This window comes from Oculina patagonica, chromosome 6 (genome assembly GCF_052425735.1).
Source record: "Oculina patagonica isolate OP01 chromosome 6, crgOcupat, whole genome shotgun sequence".
NCBI classification, from domain to species: Eukaryota; Metazoa; Cnidaria; class Anthozoa; order Scleractinia; family Oculinidae; genus Oculina; species Oculina patagonica.
Genome location: NC_135763.1, coordinates 12,695,303 through 12,716,856, shown reverse-complemented (window position 1 = coordinate 12,716,856; position 21,554 = coordinate 12,695,303). Strand labels below are relative to the sequence as shown.

Below are 21,554 nucleotides of genomic sequence, written 5' to 3'. Positions count from 1 at the left end.
TAAGGAGATCTATTACTTCTATATATACCCCACACCGCAGCAAGAATTGTGATCCCACGGCAGTACATCTTTGACAGAGTACATGCTGCGAAAGAATCTGAGACAAATTAACTGTCGATTAGAGCGGAAAAGCGGTATTTTCATAGAGCCCGAAGTCCCTTTGAGCTAAATAGTGCCGAAAAAACTGCAGGGATCTTTAGTGATTGTTTGAAAATCGAGCCCGATTTGCTCCCAAAGCAAATTGCAACGTAAAGAGTACAAAGCTTTAAAGTCAACAAACCGCAACTTGTAAGTTAAACGGATTTTTTTTTGTTTTTTTTTTATTCCTGAAAGACATCCAACTGTTCGCACGCGATATAATCGAATAATAATTGTGGCTAACTCTTCAGTCAATTAAGTAAATCATCAATCACGTTCCAAGTTTCTGAAAACAGTTCATTCAAAAAAGTATCGTTTCGGATTCAAGTGCATGTAAATTCAAAATTTCTTTTAGCTTTTATATTACATGTATGTTTATTATTTGGATTACTAGAAAGCTTCTTTGGTTCAAAACCGTGGATCTTATAAAGGAAACTACAACAGCAAAATGCTGGTTGGTGTTGTTTTAAAACATGAAAAAAAATCTTTTTTTGGTTCTGATGAGAAATATGCACTATCTGAGTTTCTTTTACACATAAACTTTGTCAAATTAAAGTAATCACTCATATGAGAGCTTTGATTACTTGGACTGCAAAAGAACACTTGATTACATTGAATTCGCCAAGAAAATAAAACTTAGCACTGATTCGATGAGACCGAGAAATAAGCCTTTCTCGGCTGAATTATTCAAATATCTTTTCCAAGCATTTAGAAAAGCCAGAAGACGACTTTTTAAAACACAGATTTTTAGAGTAGAGTACAGTAAAACAGTTTAGTCGGGTTTGTCTTTTGTACATGAAACTATTCTCTTCTGAGGTGAACAAAGGCTAAAGAAAATCTTTCATGTGTTGAAAACAAATGCTGAGTAAATAGAAGTAGAGTTTGCAAATTGAAAGCAAGCACGGTGCATTTTAGTGGGTTTGCTTTGCTTATTTGATTCACCAATCAGATTGCGGAACAAAATTAAAACTAATTGACAGATGGTTTTGATAGGCGTGGTTTTAATCAACGAAACGCATTGTGATTGGCTGGGGTATATATAGCCCGAGAACAGCACAAAGAACAACACGGCATCCAATTCACATGCAGATGAACTTTTGCTTACATTTGGCATTTGTGAATTCCGCTCAGGAGAACGAACTTATGTACCTACCTCGAAAACCAATTTAGAGCTAAAATCCCTAAGCGCGGATGAGCGTTGGAATATCTGGGAATCTGGGATATCGCCAAGATTACACTGAGGAGACAGAAACAGCTTCGAGTGTCGATTTCAGCTGGCGCGCGTGAAATTATAAATGGATTCGCTGATGAAGAATTCGTTGGTTTTTGTTGTCATCTTGGCAAGCTCGTTCGCCATTGTACACGGGCAAGGTTTCAGGAAAAAGAAATGGCAATGCGAAAAGATTACGGTTCCTTTATGCAGTGACATGGGTTATAATACAACTCGAATGCCAAACATGCTAAACCATGATACGCAGAAAGAAGCAGAACAAGAACTAAAACAGTATCTACCGTTGATCAAATACAATTGCGCGAGTCAGTTACGGTTTTTCTTGTGCTCCGCGTATTTTCCAATGTGCACCGAAATGGTGGAGATTTTGATTACATCTTGCCGGCCGCTGTGTGAATACGTTCGCAAGCAGTGCCTACACGTGTTGCTGGAGTTTGGTATTCCCTGGCCGGCGAAGCTCAACTGCACGAAGTTCAAAGACAAGAACAGCGGTCAAGAGAATATGTGTATGCCAGGACCGAATTTTACCGACGATACAAGCTCGAGACCGCCAGTGAGAACCACCAGTGTTTTAAAACCAAATGACTCCATTACAACCACGCCAGCGGGAGAGAAATATACTGGCTCCGAAGAGTGCAGGAAATTCAAAAATAGCGTGAATTACTATTATGTCGAAAGCACCAAATCATGTGCTGTACTTTGTAATCAAGATGGTATTTTTACGACTTCGGACAAAAACATCATGGATAAATGGATGGCCGCTTGGTCTATCCTGTGTTTTGTGTCGACGCTTGTTGTTCTGTGCACGTTTTTCGTGGACACGGTGAGATTCAAATATCCTGAGCGATCGATCATTTGGCTAGCTCTTTGTTATTGTCTCTACTCGATCTCGTTCATCGTTCGCTTGGCAGCTGGACGCGAGGCGATCTCTTGCGATCGAGAGTACAACACACCTAAATTTCTTATTCAAGACGGTCGTCGAAATACCGGATGTGCCATTGTGTTTCTAGTGCAGTACTTTTTCAGCATGGCCGCGACAATTTGGTGGGTCATTTTGGCGTTAACGTGGTTCCTCGCCGCCGGAATGAAATGGGGTTACGAGGCTATCGGTTCGTATTCGAACCTCTTCCATGTTATTGCTTGGACATTGCCTTGCATCAAGACAGTATTTATCTTCATAACTGGCAAAATAGACGGAGATGAACTGACCGGGCTCTGTTTTGTTGGGAATCAGGACCTGATCGCTTTAGCCGCATTCGTTCTGGGACCGCAGTTTACATATCTCATTATCGGAACGCTGTTCCTAATCGCTGGATTTGTTGCACTGTTTCGCATCCGCGCGACTATTCAACGCGATGGCAACACCAAAAGCGAGACGAATAAACTAGAAAGACTTATTGTTCGACTTGGCGTATTTTCGGTATTTTCCACCGTGCCAGCAACTGCGGTTATTGCCTGTTACTTTTACGAGTATGCAAACAAAGAGTATTGGTTTTACGGCATACGAGAGACAAGGATCGCTGAACCAAATCTAAGCATCTTCCAACTAAAAATATTCATGTCGTTGTTCGTTGGGACGATTTCGGGAATGTGGATTTGGTCGCCGAAAACGCTTCAATCGTGGAAAAAATTTTACTATTTGGCAACTGGGAAAAGGCCTCCCCGACCACAAACCCATAGGAATGGCGGACATAATTCGAACGAAACAACGGTATGAGGTTTCGGCGGCATTTACACTGACATATAACATGGATTGCTTCTGTCGCTCGAGGGAAAGCGATTCAGAACAGATGTTGACAATTCTACGTCTCGCCAGCGTTGCGTTTGACTTCTGCTCGCCAAAATCGCGAAGCCAAATCGTTTCTTCAAGAATTAGACGGTTCTTGGTCTAAAAACACACTCAGCTGGGAGTTAGCAATTAGCACCTAATTTGTGATTGAATGTAGCAAGCGAAAATCCATTTTGTAGACGGACCAAAAACAACACTGAAATTATCGTTCGTGCGAAGCGTATTAAAGTTAGTCGTGTTATAAAATCGTGTTTTCCTTACAGTGTAGTAGCCTATGAACGTCTCTCAATCGTGTATTATTTAATGTCAATGAAAGTTCTCGCGTTGTATTTTAAATGTTACGCTTGTTGTGTTTGTGAAAATGTAGCGAAGGTTTATATCATCAAGAAAAGAACTTGTTACGTTTTTTGCCTCGCGGGCAGTTCTCAGAAAACTCTAGAAGTTATATTTTGTTATGGTCTTGTTTTTTGTAGCTCGATTCATATGTAAATAACAATCGAAAAATGAAGTTGTAAATATATTAAAAGATGATTTTGAAAACGACCAAAATCGACTCTTCTTTGGGGGGTCACTTTAAACGCACCCAATGAAATCGACATGCATGTTTATTTCACGAGTGTCATCGCATATTTGTCTTTGGTGAACTGCTATAGTTAAGTGAGATCACTGTTTTGTTATGGATGCGTCGTAATAATTTATAAATTCTCCTGTAAAATACGAGTTGACATTACACTGTTACAAACGACTATGTACAGAAGTTATCTGTTTTGTGCTAATTATGCACTGTTTGTTTTGAGTACTTTGTAGACCGCGCGACGCATTCTGATGTTTCTGAGCTATTTTCGTCCATCTGTTGTGATGTTTTTTTTTTTTTTGCATATGATTTTGGGTACAAATACTTCTTTCAACAATGTTACATTGTAGTCGAACTGCCCTTTGGAAGAGCGTACAACATGGAGAATTATACTGCAATGCTATAGATTCGTTTTGAATCGGTGTGTTTCAAGAACGTACTTCGCCTGCCAACTTGAGTTCGCGCAGCTGTTGAGAGGTATGTTTCTCTTATGATCTTTCTGTTTACTCTTGCATCTCGGAACCCCTTTCATCTTTCAGATCCAATTATTATGTTTTATCTTTTTCCTTCGGCGGCTCGGCCCACAGAGGTTTAATCAGAAAGGACATATGATATTCAGAAATGCAGGGCCAACCGTAAAAGCAATTCACTAATTGAATCGCCAGACTTAGAGACAAAACATGTTCAAACTCACCTTTATGGGCTTTTAGATAGGCTGCTAATACTTTTTTATTTTTCCATAATTGTGACGTGTTAAATAGCTATTACTGCTTGGAAAAGTAGAAAGAACGCAGGGCGGAAATTTTAGTACGCTCACATTGATTCAACCTTGCTTTGGAGTGTAGACTTCATTGTTACGCGAAAACTCTGGCCTATTCATTCCTTATCTCAACTGTGCTATGTATAGTGGAATGAAGCTTTTCTTGATAAAAGAACCGATTGTAAGTGTCTGCGTGTGTGCGGCGCCAAGGTTTTGTTCCTATTGATAATTTCGCAGGTGTTTTTCTTTAGGAAGAGGAAAGAAGTTTTGTAACATGCTGAAAGATATAACGACAAGGTTTATATGAACAAATCTAAGGTACTAGGCACCCGGAACGAGGAAGTCATCGTTTTGCAAAACGTTTTTCTTCTTGGCGCGCGCACAGGGTGTGTGCAAATTGTTTCTGAGAAGCCATAAAAAGTTGCTGAATTTTTTCAGACAATTTTGTTAAGTATTTGGTTATACACTCACACGAAGACACGACTTGGCAACCAATGTTTCCGCCGCAAATCTGTTTCCTCGTTTGCGGCAGTGGCCTTAATAAAGCTGTTCGCATCTCGCTGGAGTTTATCGTTGGCGTTTTGCTTTTCAGTGGTAGTGAGTGGTAGACTATGAGGATTATGAGAGCAGACCCTCTTGTCTTTTGGTTTGTCGAGAATGAAGCAAAAAACCCGAAGGAATAAAACGAACTAAGGAAAGGGTGACTCAGGCTCGTAGAAGCCCAACTATCCGAGTGGTGATGCTTCACGTATATCTTTAGTGTCGACGGTGACTGCAAATTGAAGAAAATTGATCAGTAATGGTTTTTCGTTCATGTATACTGTTTTCCAAATTAAAGGAGCGGTTATCTCGGCGATTCGGATTGTGACGCGAATTTATAGTCGACCATGCCATTTGCCTCGCTCGAGGCTTACACCACAAGTCAAGAGCAAATACGTGTTCATTGATAAGTGGCGCCCAAGACAGGCCTCAGCCTGTTCCAGGCGTTCTGTTAATTGGGGAACCGCGCGAAAAACTACAGATTAGCGCGAAGAACCGGCGAATGGAAAACCCTCCCCTAATTTTTGCTCGCCGCTTTTCGCGTTGGACCCCAACCTGAAACAGGCTAGTCCAGCCTTCAGATTCGATCCCAGCTTCCGCCATTTTGAAGCTACCGTGCAACGCCAGCAGGCGATCACGCGCTCCTCCGAGATTCTTGAGCGGGTTCAAGGTTGCTTGTTACTATTCTCCACCTAACCTGCGATCAGCGGATCAGTTGCCTCAAAAAAAGAACGACTGATCGCAGGTTATTCTGCACCTTGCTAGCTCAAATGAAATTTGGACTGTCTTCCGGGAGAAAGCTCTAGGGGATCGACATGGAGAAACAGAGGTTGTGAGAGGGGGGAGGGGGCTGGAGAAGGGAGCGCGGAACGCCGGAAGATCGAGAGCGCTAAGATGGGTGCTATCCTTGTTTTGTTCACTTCTGATAATATCCGTCCATTTGGATGTCGTAGTCAAGCCCTTTTGGAGGAATCTTAGCTTCCGCCGTATTGCTAAGTAAGCCCGTTTTACCCTGCACTGTAAAAGTATTAAGAGGGTTAGCATGGGGTTTAACTGATAAATGAGAATTGGTCAAAATTTGAACTGTCAGCTGAGAAATGACACGTTTTTTAACTGTTGGTTAAGGATCTGTTTACAAGCAGGTAGGGTAACCCCAAACGACAGAAATATGCAAAAAATAAGAAAAGTACTGCAAAGATAAGGTTTTAATTTTCACAGTTCAAAGTTCGATACATTACCGGTATTCTGAGGGTTTACTAAGTTTTTTGAAGCTTTACTAAAAAAAGTTCTACGTGTTTGAAAATAGCGATATGCGGTGAAGGGTAACCCTAGTGCAAGGGTTACCCTAGCAAGAGGGTTAGGAGATAGCCCGGGTTTACAAGCAAAAATTCGCAGGTAGGGTAACCCTACTACCCGGGTCAACTTACACCGGTTAAAACGTTTTGTCGTAAGAAGCTGTTATTCGAAAATGATTCCGTTCCAGTGCAAAAATACAAAAAATTGTGAATGAACACAATGTTTCTTGGTCACAATTCGCCGTTACAATTCGTTCGTCTAGGGTAACCCTAGCACTAGGGTTACCCTACCGGCTTGTAAACAGGCCCTTAAGATATGATAAGATAGCTGAGACATTGCCAACAATTTATAAACTGATAACCAAGAATCAAGCACCCCATTCAGAACCTCTATTAAAGTTGCGGTAAAAGAAGAAATGTTGCCTTCACATCCCAAGCAATCGAGTAGGTTGAGTACCCGAGACCCTGGGTAACATAAACGTTTATACATACAAAACGGTCTTTTAACCTTGTACTGTAAATGTTTCTTTTCTTGCCCCGAAGGACCCCCCTCCCCTTAAAAGGTCTGTTTTGCAAAACTAAAATGTGTATTTCATATAAGTGACTTCTGTAACTATGCAAGGACCACTCTGACAAACAGGAGCAAATTATGACCGGATCTTGGTGTAGATCAGGATCAGCAGTAGACTTGATAAACAAACTTTAAATGCAGGGCTGATCAAACAGCCAGGGACTGATGTTATAAATTTATTTTGGCCGAATATTTCGGTTGAACAAAACCAACCCTCATCAGGGCATACAATGCTAAGAATGTAGCTATGCTAGCCCATTTTCTTTTTGTTCTACTGACGCCACTGAAGATGGGACGATTAAATGCAGAGGGCCACACAAAGAGTTTGCTCAAAGGCTATCTCCACAGCGAACGACAAATAATCCTTGGCGTTGAAACCCAGGGGTCGCCAGGGGTGTAGCCAGCTTTTAAGGAGTTGTAGGCCTGGTCGATCGCTAGGTTTTTTTTTTTTTTTTTTTTTTTTGGGGGGGGGGGGGGGTCCACCGGGGAGGTCTTTGAGATAAAGCTTATAGTTCTAACATGACATGACAAGGAATATTAATTACACCTATTTTCGCTCGTTCGTAAATAAACGCTCTTTTCTTCAACAGCACATGGAGTTTTGTGTTTGCCTGCCACCTGGCTAACCCGATCTAACCCAGAAGGTTTCACAGTTTGCACTTTCTAGATGAGCCTTGATCTCATCAGGAAAGGGGAGTTGCGAGACATATCATGCTAAGATATGTTAAAAATTGCTCTCTATTTCATTTTAAAAGTGCATCACCTTGAATTTTTTCTACTCACATTTAAAAAATACGAGTAAGTTGAATATATATAGGCTAGCTACGCCCCCGGCCCTGGTCGCTGCCTCGCTGGTTGGGGTGACACAAAGTAGGCCCATCCGAAAATCTCGGCGCGACAAAATCTTACAAGAACGAGCGAGACCCTCGTTTGTTCCATTCGCCTAGACGTAACGGTCCCCCGGGTCTCCAAGGATGGACGAGACTGGGAAATAGCATAAAGTTTCGAAACAAGTTCTTCCTGAGAAATAGATTTCAAACAGGCGTAGAAAGCCCTCCTCCCCCCTCGATCAGTCGACCTGATTTGTACAACTGCAAATCTACAGAACTCAGTTTTAACACGGTATTTTTCAACCTAAAATGTTCTAACGCAGAAAAACTTCGTAACCAAATCTTTTTAGAACACAAATTCGTTCCAATATGCAATAAACTAAACCTTTGCTTCTCCCGAAACGCAAGTTTGTCGCCCCACCCCCTCCCCGCGACAAAAAATCGCGCCTTGCAAAATTGGCGGGAAAAATCAACCAATTGCAGCAAGCCAAATTGGCGCGCCTTTACGATGCTCAGCGCAGCTGACTCCACGTGACAAGTCGAGCAGTCAAAGTTTTCGTCCGTCGTCTTGTGCGGTCTAAATTTGCTTTGCATTCGTCTTTTTATCCTTTGTAAGACCATGAAGCGAAAGAATCGTGCTGCTAGTGCCACTGCGTCTCCACCTGAAGGGAAGAAGAAGAAAGTAGCGGGTGAAAATGACCCCGAGTCTTCGACATCAGCGACGAAGGCGATAGACTACACTTCACCGGAGAGAGTTGTCGAATCGCTTCTTGCTGTCACCGACTTGGCGAGCTTTTTCGACGAGACTTGGGAGAAGAAACCGCATTTCGTCAAGCGAGAGAACGCCGACTTTTATGGTTCGCTGTATTCGAAGAAAGATTTGGAAGCCGTGTTGAAAAAGGAGAAAATTCAGTTCATTGAAGATGTCAGTTTGAGTCGATACGTGGACGGTAAGACGGAGCTGCTAAACGAGGAGGGATCTCGAGTAAACTTGAAAGACATAAAGGCGGCCGGAGTCACTGTACAGTTTCACCAACCAGACAGATTCAAGGTTTGTACTTTTTATGAAAACACGTGTCGTGAAATTATGTAATTTTCCCAACAGCGTTTTATGTTGAAATTTGAATCCCGAACGAAGTGGCACATGTCAGCAAAGACATCTGCTCTCTACAACGTGCAAAAACGACCTCAATTTGCAACAATTTGCTTAAAGTCGAGCAAATTGAAAGCTTGTATGTGGAGGACGAAAGTCGGCCAAGATAGCTCAGTGTTTGTTGTTTGCTTGGATATCAAAAAATTTATCTGTTATTGTAGTCTTTGCTAACTGTGGTGGTCTTTATCCGTTATGCTTGTGAGCTTGTCACAACCGAAGAGCTGGTAATGCTTTTAAACCCTGACCCAATTTATTTGAGGCCAATTCCGCCCTCTTCTGACAGTGTCAAGTATGACACATTAGAATGAAGAACGCCCAAATATATTTATCATTCCATGTCCATAAGCTAGTAAAACATGCCTGCATGAGTACTGAATTTATGGGAGTTGCCAAATTTTTCTGAACCCAGCAAGGGTGAGGAAAAATGCCAGCAATAAAAGAAGTGCCTGTGTGTGTTATATGTGAAACCATCAAATAAGACATTTATTGTAAATAATAAAGATAGTAAATTTTTTAAGCTTGGTAATAAATAATGAAGGGGACTCAGAATTTTTCTTTGTCCCATGCTCGTGTTGGTTAGAGCGCCCAACCGGTATCTGGGAGGCCATGGGTTCTATTCCCGTCGGGGACTCAGAATTTTTCTTTGTCCCATGCTCGTGTCATGTTGAATACTTCATCTTTAAGACATTTATTTTTTTAATGCTAAATTTCATTGCAATTCCCTTCCTTTACCACAACTGGATAAGCTAAAATCTCTGCAATTTGGTCATACTTCTTGGTCTGGTTTAGCATCTAATCCTGCACGCCCGCACATCAGTTTTTAGCCCCCTCAACTACAGTGTAATATGATCTCATTTTGTGTTATCTTGACATTATGTGATCAGTTATATAAAGTGTTGTCAGGTTGTCTCATTTCACTGTGCATCACTCCTCTAGGATGAAGTTTGGAGGTTAATAGAGTCACTAGAGACATACTTCAATTGTCTTGTCTCTGCTAATACTTGTGTCTTCCAACCTGGATCACAAGGTCTGGCTCCACAGTTTGATGAGTTGGAGGTGAGTCCATGCATGTTTAATTTTGGGCCTGCAATGTGGAGGGGGACAAGGCGGCGGGAGCCTGGGAGAAAAGGGGCAGGAAGTGGGAGAAGGAAGGGCTGGAAGCGGGATTCTTATGGTGGTGGTAACCCGGAGAAAACAAGTAAAGTTTTGCAACATTTTGTTATATTTCGTAATAGACATGGGACAAAGAGGAGAGAACAACTTCAGAAAGGGGGGGGGGGGAGGTAGGAGAAAACCATAGGCAAGCGGGAGTAAATGGCACGAGAGGTGGGAGGTTCAGACCCTGTCCCTCTCCACTACAACTGCTCATTTTACATTCAGAGGAACAAGTATCAATCCACTGGGCTCCAAGACTGAACTGAGTGTCCAGTTTTCTTATCAAAAATCCTAAGCAATTGATCACACCACAGTGGCATGACAACTCAAAGAAGTGCTCTCTAGTACTACTGTATTTATTGGTTAATAAAAGTCAGAAACTTTAAGATTTACTTAAAAATGACACCTGCAACCTGAAATAATGCTGGGGATAACAAATGATCAAGCACTGAGAGTGCAGCTAGTGGCGAATCCAGATTTTGAATTAGGGCGGAGGGGGTGCTATTTTTGTGTGTACACACAAGAAATCTTTAATTTTAAATGTCTTTTAACCCAAAATAAGAAGGGGACCGCCATAGATTTACCACTGGCAGCCTTCTCAAAACCAGTAGGCTGTAGGCTCAATCAGTAACCTCCTCACAATACCTCTGAGAACGCTGCAGCGATGAGCCAGTTTTGCTTCTCTTATCCCTGGACTAGGATTGATAATTAAATACTTGTAGCATGCTGTTGTTCTCGAAAATATCCATACTCCAATGAAAATACTGATTTCTTTGAAAATTTTGATCATTTGAATTTCCAATGACCTTTCTTGGGGTGGGTAAGTTTATGTTGTGGTTTAAATTTTTTCCCACTAGTTTGATTTTTATTTTTCACTGTCTCTTATTATTATAATCTCAAACAAAGGGGAATAAAAATCAAACTGGTTTGAAAAATAACTCTGGTACCCCACAGTGTATAGACCAACTTTCTTAAATTGATTGCAATCTCCACCAAAAGCTTGTAAACTTTTTCTTGTTTTACCACTCTACTTCATAACTACTCTTAACTCATAACTATGTGTTTCACATTTCAGACATTTATCCTTCAGCTTGAGGGAAAAACTAAGTGGAAACTTTTCAAGCCTTTGCAAGAGCTTCCTCAAGAATCCAGTCCTGACTTGGAATTAAATGACCTAGGAGAACCTACCGATGAATTTGACATGGAGGTAGGTTCCGATCCACACAGGCATGGCCTGTAGACATGGGTGGCCTGGGTGCAAGTGCCAGAGGTTTGAGTGTCTAGGGGGTCCAGATGGGGGTATTATCCCGTGAGAATTTGGAAAAATCAAGTTGTTGAAGTCCACATTTCCTGCCTTCTGCGAGTCATTTTTATCCTCACTCCCCTATTAGGTTATTACATTCATGGTTTTTTTAATGACAGTTTCAGTTGTACAGTGTAATCTTGATTTCTCAAACCCTTGGTTTCTCCGAGCTCCTGATTTCTTAAAACAGTTTTCATATCCCGTGGATAGTACTTCTCTGTAATTTTATCCCTGATTTCTTGAAATTTTTTATACTTTGTATGACTGTGATTTTGTGCATTCTGAGTCACTGGAAATAATACAACCTGCAGTGAGATTCCTTAAGTGTTTTAATAAAGGGAAATAACTAAACTTTTCTTTTCACAGCCTGGAGATCTCCTTTACTTTCCGAGAGGAACTGTTTATTTTCCTGCTCCCATTGAAGACAAAGACCACGCAACATACTTGTCAATAACTACATTTGAGCAAAAGTAAGTTACAGTCGAAGCTTTTCTTTCAATCACTCTCATAAGCCACTGTTTGAGTTATGACCACCAATGTGAAACTCCCCTTGTCATTCAAGTAAAATTCATTTGTAAATAAAAGCTCTTATAAGTGACCACTTCTATAAGCAACTGTGACCAATATTGGGAATTACTAACTGATCTTTCCTTTGTTTTGAGCTCTCATAAATGAGGTCTTACTTAAGGGTTTACCTCAATGTAAAAACCTGTGAAATTTTCCTTTGTTTTGGAACTATTGTTTTCCTGTTCTGTATTGTTTTGAGGTTCTTCTGGGGATTCTGGTTTCTGTCCTCCTTAGCACAAGACAAATTAAATAGGAATACGATGAAATATGACTTGCAATTAAAATAAAATAAATACCAAGAATATGAGTATTTTTTTAAAAAAATTTGTTGTGTACAGTATTGTTTTCTATGACTCACTTGATGTTAAAAGTTGGTCCAAGTGAAAATGTCTATAAAATGTCAATAACTAAAAATGCCATAAAAATAATTAAAATATCATTAAAAAAATATCAACAATATGTAGAAATTTTTGCTAACTTTTAATTTGTTTATTTTAGTTCTTGGGGCAATTTTCTGACAAGTGCTGTATCTAAAGCAGTAGATAAAGCCATGGATGGTGATGTGGAATACAGAAGAGGACTGCCTGTTGACCTTGTTTCTTTCATGGGCAGTTGGGTGGTAGGCATAACTTTTACCCTTCCACCATAAACCTTCATGCATAAGCCTCACTCATAGATAACCCCATATACCCTCAATTTGGAAGCTAAAAAAGCTGAAAAAAAAGTTGAGACGTTGAATTTTGCAGTTCCAGTGAAGTGCTGCTGGTAAACCAACAAGTAGTCATTTAAACACAGCAAATGTTTTGAGTGTTGGGATTATTTAGTAATATTAAAAGATGAATTTTGTGGCAGGGAGGTACAGTGACTTGATAAAACTTGTCCATAGTTTGATGGAAATTAAACCATGAATTTCTCGAACATTTTAAATGAAAATTAATCTTGAAAATTCATGCCCAGGATGATTTACCAAGAAGTGATTATCGTTTGAGAAGTAAATAAACATAAGAAACTTTGTTTTATTTTCCAATAGCATGAAACTGAATCAGAAGACTCAGCTGAGCAGAATGGTGACCAAAAAACTGACAAAGATGCCACAGATAAGAAACCAGCTAATCCTAAAATAGCTTTTAATGAAAATGTAGTGAGCCTTCTGAAAGGGCTGCTGCGTCATCTGAATCCTGACAAAGTTGTCGATGAGATGCTGCGTGATTTCTTTGCTGGCCGTCTTCCTCCTTATGAAAAAGAAGTCAAGAAAGGTAATTTTAATTTACAACACACCTAGTAGGTTATATACAATAGGAATCATGAATGGTCTCTCCAAATTTTGCAGTGTTTGCAAAATTATGCTCTTGCTCGGAATGCTCGCCAAATTTTAGCGGGTGTATGTTTGCTTTTGCTTGCGTATTTTTTACAAGTGCTCACATGCTCAGTTTTTAGTGGAGGTAGCTTTCTGAAAAAGTGCTTGTTGCTCACAAGGCTAACTTTTGGCAGTGCTCCTGCTTGCAAAGGAAAATGCGATGCTTGCATGCTCACAGACCATTTGATACCCCTATAATACTGGGCTGCCACAGGCCAGGAAATGGTCAGGGAAAAATAAAATTTTCGAAGGTCAGGAAAAAATCGGGGAATTTTACTTTAGGGAAAATTTAAAAAAGGAGGGAAAGCGACACTATCCTCTGATTTAATACCAATGATGGTAAAGAAGAAACATTTCAGATCAATGTGATGTTTTTCTTGTGGAAGCGGAGGTTGGAGTCACTACTATATCTGACGTCTGTATTTATTTGGTCAGGAAAAATTTATTTTGACAAGGGAAGTCATAATTTTAAGGGTACTGGGTAATAGGCTGGTGTCAGATCTCTGTGTTTGGTGCAGATGATAAGAGAGTCTTTAGAGCCCTGAGTAAAACATTTTATATCATCGAACCTGACTCAAAAGATTACAAGAAAACGTACACTAGTTATTACACAAATTGACATCATCACCATGTTATCTTCATGGAAATCTAGTCTACCGTACTCCGCAAGCGCTCATTCATAACATGATTATCCCTTTTTTTTTTTTTTTTTTTTTTTTTTTTTTTTTTTAAAAAAAAAAAATTTTTTTTATTTTTTTTTTTTTATATTTTTTTTTTTTTTTTTTTTTTTTATTACAACTTTGTTTCCTCTTTCTCTTATAAAATAACTTATAAAAAAAACACCCCCCCCCCCCGGCCCCAATTTTTAAAAACACAAAAAAAAAAACCAAAAGAATCCACCCAGTCCTATTACCATTATTTATTGCTTGCTGACTCACTTGAACAGAAATTTTCGGTAAGTTAAGAATCGCTAATAACACGATTAATATGGGTGTGCTAAGTATTTTGTACTAATTCGGAATTGCCTGTCTGCATTCAAAAAGGATTTCAAATTTTATCAGAGTAGACACTACATTTGGTGAAATATCGACATTCGAGTTCATTGGACTTCATTGTGCATGTGACAAGCAAAAACTCGCCGAAAACCTTAAAGTTTTACTTAGGTGACGCACTGTTGAAACTAGACGTCCTTCTTGCAAAGCTAGGTTTTGTTTTTTCTCCTGAATTCATTAGGAGCCCCGCCGAAAGGCAGGGCGACGAAAAATTAGTCTATAGACTCATTCAGTTGTTCTCCTCCACGGAAATCTTTAGTAAAAGGCGAAAGATTTATGCGTGTTGAAGGAAAACCAGAGTTAATTTTTTAGGCGAAGCTCGTGGCCATGTCCAACGTGATTTGACATAACATGTGGGACAATTAATGCAATTAGACGTGATAAAACCAGCGCTTACGCATGCGCATCTGGATACCCAAATAGTTCAACTGTGCGAGCTTTCACTTATTTTATTTCATAACCTTTTATACGTGTTTAACATTAACTCTTCCCTTGCGACGAAAATATCAAAACATGCAAGCTTTAAAAAATCTAACTAAAGTTTATTTTCGATCACCGAACGCACACATTGATTTTGAAAGAAGAAATTTCTTTGCCGTAAAGTTTAGAATCGTATCAGCTTTCAAGTGACTGAGAACGATGTTCACACTGAAAGATTTCTCGTTAAGCATCACTCCTCGATGATATTTAACTTCGATATGTTTCTCCCAGCGGCGAATGTCCCAAGGTTGTAAAATCTACACTTGTGCATTTTCATAATTTTATAAGAAATGTTGCGTGACAACTAAGGTAACGGCTACGAAGGCAGACGGATTTTCGCTTGTTCTTACGGGTCGACTCCGAAAACAAAATTTCTAAAAAAAAAAACTTTTGTATTCGGCATTGTATTCCCTTTTCAGTTTTCTTAGAATTCTTGCCTCATGTTTCAGTCTGTTTTTTCAAAATTTATTTAGGGTTGTTTTGAAATCATTTTAAAGCATTGTAATCATTTCGTCCGTGCTAATTCTATCGGCGAAGTTTGCGGTGCGTTTTAATTCTTGAAGTCTCGTTTCGACTGTCGAGCGAAAGTACTCAGCGTGCATGAGACTTTGCCAAAATTAATCGCTGCGAGTTGTTTAAAAGGTTTATCGTAGTTACAAGTCGTTGTGCCTCATGCGTTGAGCCGTTACTGCCGCCTCCAAGACAGACGAAAACCCCGACCGAAGATTTCAAGCGAATATTCTAAGCATTATCACGGTTTCATTGTACGGGAACTAAAAATCAACAGCAGAAATTGAAAATTGCTTTTTCATTGAATTGATGTCGTTGGATATACGACGTTAAAAGACTGCATCTTGTGTTCAATCAGGAGCCCATGAATAGGGTAATATCAGGGTGCTTAGTTGTGAAATATGAATTTAGTCGTTTTACCCAAACCTTCCGTAACTTTGAGTTGTACTAAGTAATATTTCGCGACACGATTCTCGTGCTCGCTAACTTAAAGACAAATTCAATTTTTTGAATAATTAGTTTTAGCCCAGTGGTTTTTGCTAAGTGCATAACAAAGAAATTAACATAACATAACCACCTGCGTTGGCAGACAAAGAAAATCGTTATGCGGCTGCGTACTAAGTGAAATTTGATTGGCTAAATTCGTCTTATGAACGTCGAAGCGCTTTGAGGTGTCTCGAGTATCGCTGACCACAAGGACACAAGTTGAACAGCGATCCATAAACGTTTTCGACTTCAAAAACAGGCATACTTACCTGACGCGGGAGGTACTGTGATCATGTAGGCAGTCCTCTCAAGGCGAGGCCCTTTCATTGCACTTCGACTGGGTTGACCCTTGCGATTACCCCAAATGTGGGTAACTCGAGCGTATAATTTCTGGTAGTGGGGGCCTGCGTTCGCGCTAGCCCCCCTTCAATAGATAGAGCTTAATTCACTAAATTTCCTAATTTCTGAGTTGTAATTTTTCTTGTGTAGGTAAAAAGAAAAGCGCGCCCTCGGACGAAAGTAAGATCAAACTGCTACATCCCGACCATGTACGAATTATGATCGGAGACTTGTCGGACGGCGTCGCCGGAGCCGATGGAAGTGACGAAGAGATGTCCGAAGCGGAAGAAGAGGAGGAGGATAGTGAAGAGGTTTGTGCGTTAAATATTTGGTAAAACTTTTGCTTCTACTGACAAAAATCCTCAGTCCGTCTAACAAAAAGTATCGGAAAACTTTCAGGTCCTTTGTGTATATGTATGACTCACACAGGGTTGAAAATTTGCATTATGCTTAGGAGGAGGCATCGGAAGAGAGCGAAAAGGAGGAAGAGAAAGGCTCAAAGAAGGGTGCAAAGAAACAGAAAGCAAAGGAAACGGAGAAAGCGAAAGAAACTAAAAAGAAAAGCAAGAAAGCCCAATCAGAAGAAGAGGATGAGGAGATGGAGGACAAAGACGACGAAGATGACGAGGAGGGGAGTGGGGACGAAAATGAAGGATTTGACAACGAGGAGGGAGGGGATGAGTATATTGTTGTCGTACATTCTGTCAAGAACAAGAGAGCCTCGCACATGATGGGGGATAAGAGTGTAAGTAGCTAAAACACTGGGAAAGGTATTAGGACTCCATGGGACACCCGTTTAAAAATGGAGGAAGATAAGATAAAATTTTATTGAACACTCCTGAAAAGGTTTTTCAGTGGTCAATACAACATGAAAAGAAAAACGAGCTTGTATCTGGAGGACGGGCCTGGGAATGGTGGTCACATTGCTGTCCATTATTTAATCTTTTACCTCACTTTTCACAGACCTAGTGACCAGTGGAGTTAAACTTCGATTTTCGTTACAAGAACTGACTAGGAATTCCCTCCCCCACTCTTCTTACCCACCTGGGTGCGGCGATGCTAGTCCGTTGCAGGTTTTCCCAACATCTTTCAGGTTTCCATAGTATTTACCGGCTTCCGTTTATACGGCCTGGGTAGAGAGAAGTATTATGGAGCGCACAATGCCGAGGCCGAGGCCGAGACGAGTTTTGCGCGACTACCACTTGACTACAGCACCTCCTGTCTTTGCTTCTTTTAATACCTGTTCCTCTCTTTCATTTTTAGCCTGGTGCAATCCTGAGGTTTCCTTTTCGTTACAAAGACGCCCTGCGGCAGATCACAAGCGAGCGCGACAAGTTCATAGCAGTTAACAGCTTACCGCTTGACGAAAAGGAGCGTTTATCGTTGGTCAAGTCATTGTGGAATGAAGGCTTGCTGGACATGGAATGACTGAAAGGCTAATTTCAAAAAATGCCCGTTAAGTTGCACCCACTTGCGTTGCGTTTATTCTGATATTTAAAGAAAAGGACAAGAGAGAGAAAGAAACGTTTCGCCTTTATCTATGGTAACCTGGTTTTTAGCTAATGTCGATTAGCTGCTGGTCTGTTGTTTTAGTTGTGTTCACGTTGTACTTGAGCTCAAAGGTATTTAAGTTAAATTAAATGTGAACAATATTTGGCTACTGCTGTAGCCATAGTTCAATCCAGAATAGTAAACTGGACGAATCATTATCGCTCTCCCGACATATAATTGATTAGGAATATTTGAAAATGGTTCTGAGTATAATGAAAATGATTAGCTATAATTAAATTGTTTCTAAATAAAAATGTTGTGTTAACCTGGCTGTCTGTTTTTTTCGTGTGTATTTCATACTTTGCGTAACAAACAGGTGCTCGAAAGGGGTCTTTGTATGATACAGTCCGGGGAAATAACTAAAGCACCCGTTGATTGCGTTTTCCGGTTTCCGACGCTGGACTAAGCCCGCAGTTTTTTGTCTCATAATTGCTAGGCAAAAGATCGCCATCGTAAAGGAGGAGGGGGCAGGTTGGCTTGGGGTGGTGAGTCAACAGACCAATGCGACATTTCAAGTCTAGACATACAGAGCGTGCGCAAAAACGGGAAGTTCCACTTTTGCTTGGTTGGCAGGGACAACTTCTCTCATAAACGCTTAGTAAAAATATGGCTCGGGGGAGAGACGTACAACTTTTTTTCAAGGCTCATAGATGATTAAATAATTTCTTTTGTTTTAGGTCCCAAAGCCTCGGCGCCGTGTCAGAAATTTAGTAAATCGAAATATGTCTATTGATAATCCTGTATGGAAGGAAGCCTCACTGATAGAGTGATGTTTTTGCCAATGAGTGGCTATGAATTAACCCTAAAGTTGAATATTTTTGCGTCGCGAGGGCGCGTTGCCTGAGCCCTGTTCTACAAACATCGTCCCCAGGGCGCTTTGTGGACGAGATTATTTAGTAATAACGGCACGTATAAGGAGGTTAAAAACTAACATTTCTCCTGTTATATGCTTAGTTTCTAATGAGAAATCAAGCTATTTACTTTCCAAAATAGGATTTTTATTGGGTTTGGGATTCCTTGCTGCTATTTTTGACCTTTCAAAGTAACAAAAAACTGTATGGTCGCCTGGACAGTATCAGAAAACTAGAATGTTATAAAGCAGGCAGAAAAAACAATTTGTCTAAATTATAGCTTTGTAGCGTTTTTCATAACCGAGTTATTACGAAAATAATTTTGGGAAATTTTATTTCAGTATTTATAGCATATAGCCGTCATCATATTGGTGTTCTTCTTTGAGGGGCCAGAAGGGGTAAAATGGAAACTGGTATTGGGCAAATTTTCACTAGGAAAATGGAATTTGGGTCACTGGGAATCATAAACAAATGAACAATAGAACTGGGACTTGAATTTCGAAAATTGGGAAAACTATAGGCTGGGAAATGGGATTTAATATCCCCTTCAGATCCCTCTTCTTTGCATTGAGCCACCAATATCAAGTTTCAATTTCCGAGAAAGGTCTCTCATGCATTTTTGAGCGGAATGTTAACCCTTCGAAAATGAAAGTCATAGAATTTAGCATATATTTGGCATATATAAGCGTCCCTGGATGAGCTACCCGCTGAACGCCTTGTTTGTCTCAATGGTCATCGGTAATTTCAATTTCCGAGAAAGGTCTCTCATGCATTTTTGAGCGGAAGGTTAACGCTACGAAAATGAAAGTTATAGAATTTAGCATTTTCGGATCAAGGATCTAAGCTTCAAGTTAACTCGGTCCTGTCTTAATTTTGATTTAAAAGTAGAACAGGAAAGAAGCATGTTGGAAGCTGTTGTGGCATTCGTGATCTACATTTTTGAAAGTTTCACCGGAAGCGTGATCGAGAACTCCTCCACAACAACATGTCGACAAGCGAGTACGGAACACAACGACAGCCAAGAAGTAGAAGCTTTAGTTCAAGAAAACGCACTGAGCGATTTCACAAACTTTGATTCAAACGACGCCGTGTTTCAAGAATTCGACCCACCTCTCGGAAGTTCTGGCAAAATGGCGTGGAAACTTTCTCGTCCACCAGGCTGGAAATCATTTGTTACGTGTTTCAAGACCGTCTTTGCAATGCAGTTCCTATTTGGGTTTAGCATCGGCTTACTGGCGATCGCAGTGGCAGTGATAGATTTCAACACGGCTGATCTTTGCTATGGAAAGACGTCCAGATGGTACAGCATGCCTCGTATGATTCAGAGTATTCGAGTCTCTAGCCAGTCAGTCGAGGGGTTCTTTATTCAGCTTTGGCATTTCTGCGTAATGCTATGCATGTTTGGTTCCTCACTTATGAAAGAGCTTAACCTTTTAACCATCAATCTCCTCGCTGCCTTTACAGACACTTGTTATCGCCTCTTTTTACAGATATTTGGCATCTATAAGCATCCCTGGATGAGCTACCCACTAAATGCCTTGTTTGTCTCAATGGTCATCGGCAATAGCTTCATCATCGCCAAACGAATCGTACCCGCCCGAATGCGCAGCAAGAAAACGTTGTGTAGGGTTGCAGGTCTGTTAGCGCTGCAGTTCATATTTGGTATCCCGATCAGTTTTGTACTGGTTTATAAGATCTTTTCATGGTATGACGAGAAAACCGAGATCGAAAAGGTGTTCATTGCAGGGGTGAGTCCACTTTTTGTGTCTATTCCTAAAGTAATAGCCCGTTCAGCTATACCGAAGCTCAACATGGTTCACCCTGGAGTCCTACACCTCTTAATCAGTAGTTTATACACTGGGCCAGCTCTGGTCTTCCGTGTTATGCAAGCAGAGTTAACCAACTTTTCGTTATTTGTCGTTTTGGGAGTTTGTCACGCTCTGGTCGATCTTGTGGAACGCGTGACTGTCACGATGCGAGATCACATCTGGGAGTACGTGTACAAACTACTGTCTCGCTGTAGCAGATCACAAACGAGGAATTTCCGAGCAGGACAAGCTCGCACGCCCCGAAGCATGCGTTTCGTAGCAGATGTTAGCATTCAGCTTCTTCTCGTTGAAGCCAACGCTCTGGTCTCGGCCGTTGGATTCATTCAACTCTACAAGTTTCTGTACCCGGATACTTTGCAAACATCTGAGAATTACTTTTCGGGTCTTTTCTGGGAGTTTCTTTGGCGTTGCCTTACCGGCCTTGCCATAGATGTCGTTTTTAACACCATCTCTGTGTGGCTGCAAGTGACGTTGTTCAACATTGCCGTGTTAAGAGTGTGGAAGAGTAATAAGTGGCGATCCCACGTTATCGCCAATGTAGTATGTACAGTTATGGTGGTTTTATACTTCTCGGAGTACCTCTTTGCTATAGTCAGAGGAAAAAACGACGGTAAAACGGCCAAGAGGTTCGCTTTTAACTGTTCTTTACCGTTTTCGAAGTTCTAAACCGTATCACTAAACAAACAGCAGTTTCCGACGCCGGTACGTTATTTTGCCGGATGGCTACAGGTCGAGACTATTAAGAACTTTTAATACACAAGGCGTGTAGGTTATTTCTTTTGCCTCAATTTATCCTTGCAGTAACCTGTGAGTACGGACGGGCGGTAGGTAGGTTGGACGGAAAAAACAAATTTTTTTTTCAGCTCGATGGGTTTACCAAATTTTCTTAGGTGCTAGGCTCCACACGCGCGTGTCTTCGGCGCGGACGGGAGTTCCGCTATCATGAATAAACTCCACGCCCCCACCTCCCCCCCACCCCTTAAGCGGCCCACCATGCCACTGGCCAAGATTGTTATTTTTATGGAATAGTGTTAGTAAAGTTTAAATGACTATAAAACATCAATGATATCTTGCTGTCTTATTTTTACAGAGTTAGTCGACTAGTTGACTTCCACGCCGTTAACGTTAACCATGGATTATAAAACATGCGTCAACCTAGCAAACCTGCCATGCCATCAGGCGTTTTTTAGCAG

The 21,554-nt window shown here is 40.7% G+C and overlaps 3 protein-coding genes and 2 non-coding genes across 5 annotated transcripts; 4 read left to right on the top strand and 1 right to left on the bottom strand.

Annotated features, from left to right (window-relative positions):
- Window positions 1-663: 663 nt before the first annotated feature.
- On the top strand, window positions 664-3,707 carry LOC144658628 (frizzled-4-like). Its single transcript, XM_078519085.1, has one exon. The coding sequence runs from the start codon at window positions 1,434-1,436 to the stop codon at window positions 3,084-3,086; it is 1,653 nt and encodes a 550-aa protein (XP_078375211.1). The 5' UTR covers window positions 664-1,433; the 3' UTR covers window positions 3,087-3,707.
- A 4,041-nt stretch (window positions 3,708-7,748) lies between these two features.
- On the top strand, window positions 7,749-17,946 carry LOC144658627 (ribosomal oxygenase 2-like). Its single transcript, XM_078519084.1, has 9 exons — window positions 7,749-8,779; window positions 9,818-9,937; window positions 11,112-11,243; window positions 11,706-11,809; window positions 12,405-12,525; window positions 12,937-13,162; window positions 16,281-16,441; window positions 16,585-16,875; window positions 17,394-17,946. Exons 1-9 carry the CDS (start codon window positions 8,348-8,350, stop codon window positions 17,556-17,558), a joined length of 1,752 nt encoding a protein of 583 aa, XP_078375210.1. The 5' UTR covers window positions 7,749-8,347; the 3' UTR covers window positions 17,559-17,946.
- LOC144659028 (U5 spliceosomal RNA) lies at window positions 14,498-14,618 on the bottom strand. Its single transcript, XR_013571839.1, has one exon. It is a non-coding gene; the product is annotated as a U5 spliceosomal RNA (small nuclear RNA).
- LOC144659039 (U1 spliceosomal RNA) lies at window positions 16,053-16,216 on the top strand. The gene has a single exon (XR_013571849.1). It is a non-coding gene; the product is annotated as a U1 spliceosomal RNA (small nuclear RNA).
- A 1,101-nt stretch (window positions 17,947-19,047) lies between the features above and the next one.
- LOC144658888 (uncharacterized) lies at window positions 19,048-21,424 on the top strand. Its single transcript, XM_078519380.1, has 2 exons — window positions 19,048-19,162; window positions 19,319-21,424. Exon 2 carries the CDS (start codon window positions 19,435-19,437, stop codon window positions 21,025-21,027), a length of 1,593 nt encoding a protein of 530 aa, XP_078375506.1. The 5' UTR covers window positions 19,048-19,162; window positions 19,319-19,434; the 3' UTR covers window positions 21,028-21,424.
- Window positions 21,425-21,554: the final 130 nt, after the last annotated feature.

Excerpts from the sequence above, each read along its gene's own strand:
- LOC144658888 (XM_078519380.1), top strand. The coding sequence starts at position 19,435 with ATGTTGGAAGCTGTTGTGGCATTCGTGATCTACATTTTTGAAAGTTTC.
- LOC144658628 (XM_078519085.1), top strand. The coding sequence starts at position 1,434 with ATGGATTCGCTGATGAAGAATTCGTTGGTTTTTGTTGTCATCTTGGCA.
- LOC144658627 (XM_078519084.1), top strand. The coding sequence starts at position 8,348 with ATGAAGCGAAAGAATCGTGCTGCTAGTGCCACTGCGTCTCCACCTGAA. Across the intron at positions 9,938-11,111 it reads CACAGTTTGATGAGTTGGAG|ACATTTATCCTTCAGCTTGA; the intron begins GTGAGTCCATGC and ends TTCACATTTCAG. Across the intron at positions 16,442-16,584 it reads AGGAGGAGGATAGTGAAGAG|GAGGAGGCATCGGAAGAGAG; the intron begins GTTTGTGCGTTA and ends CATTATGCTTAG.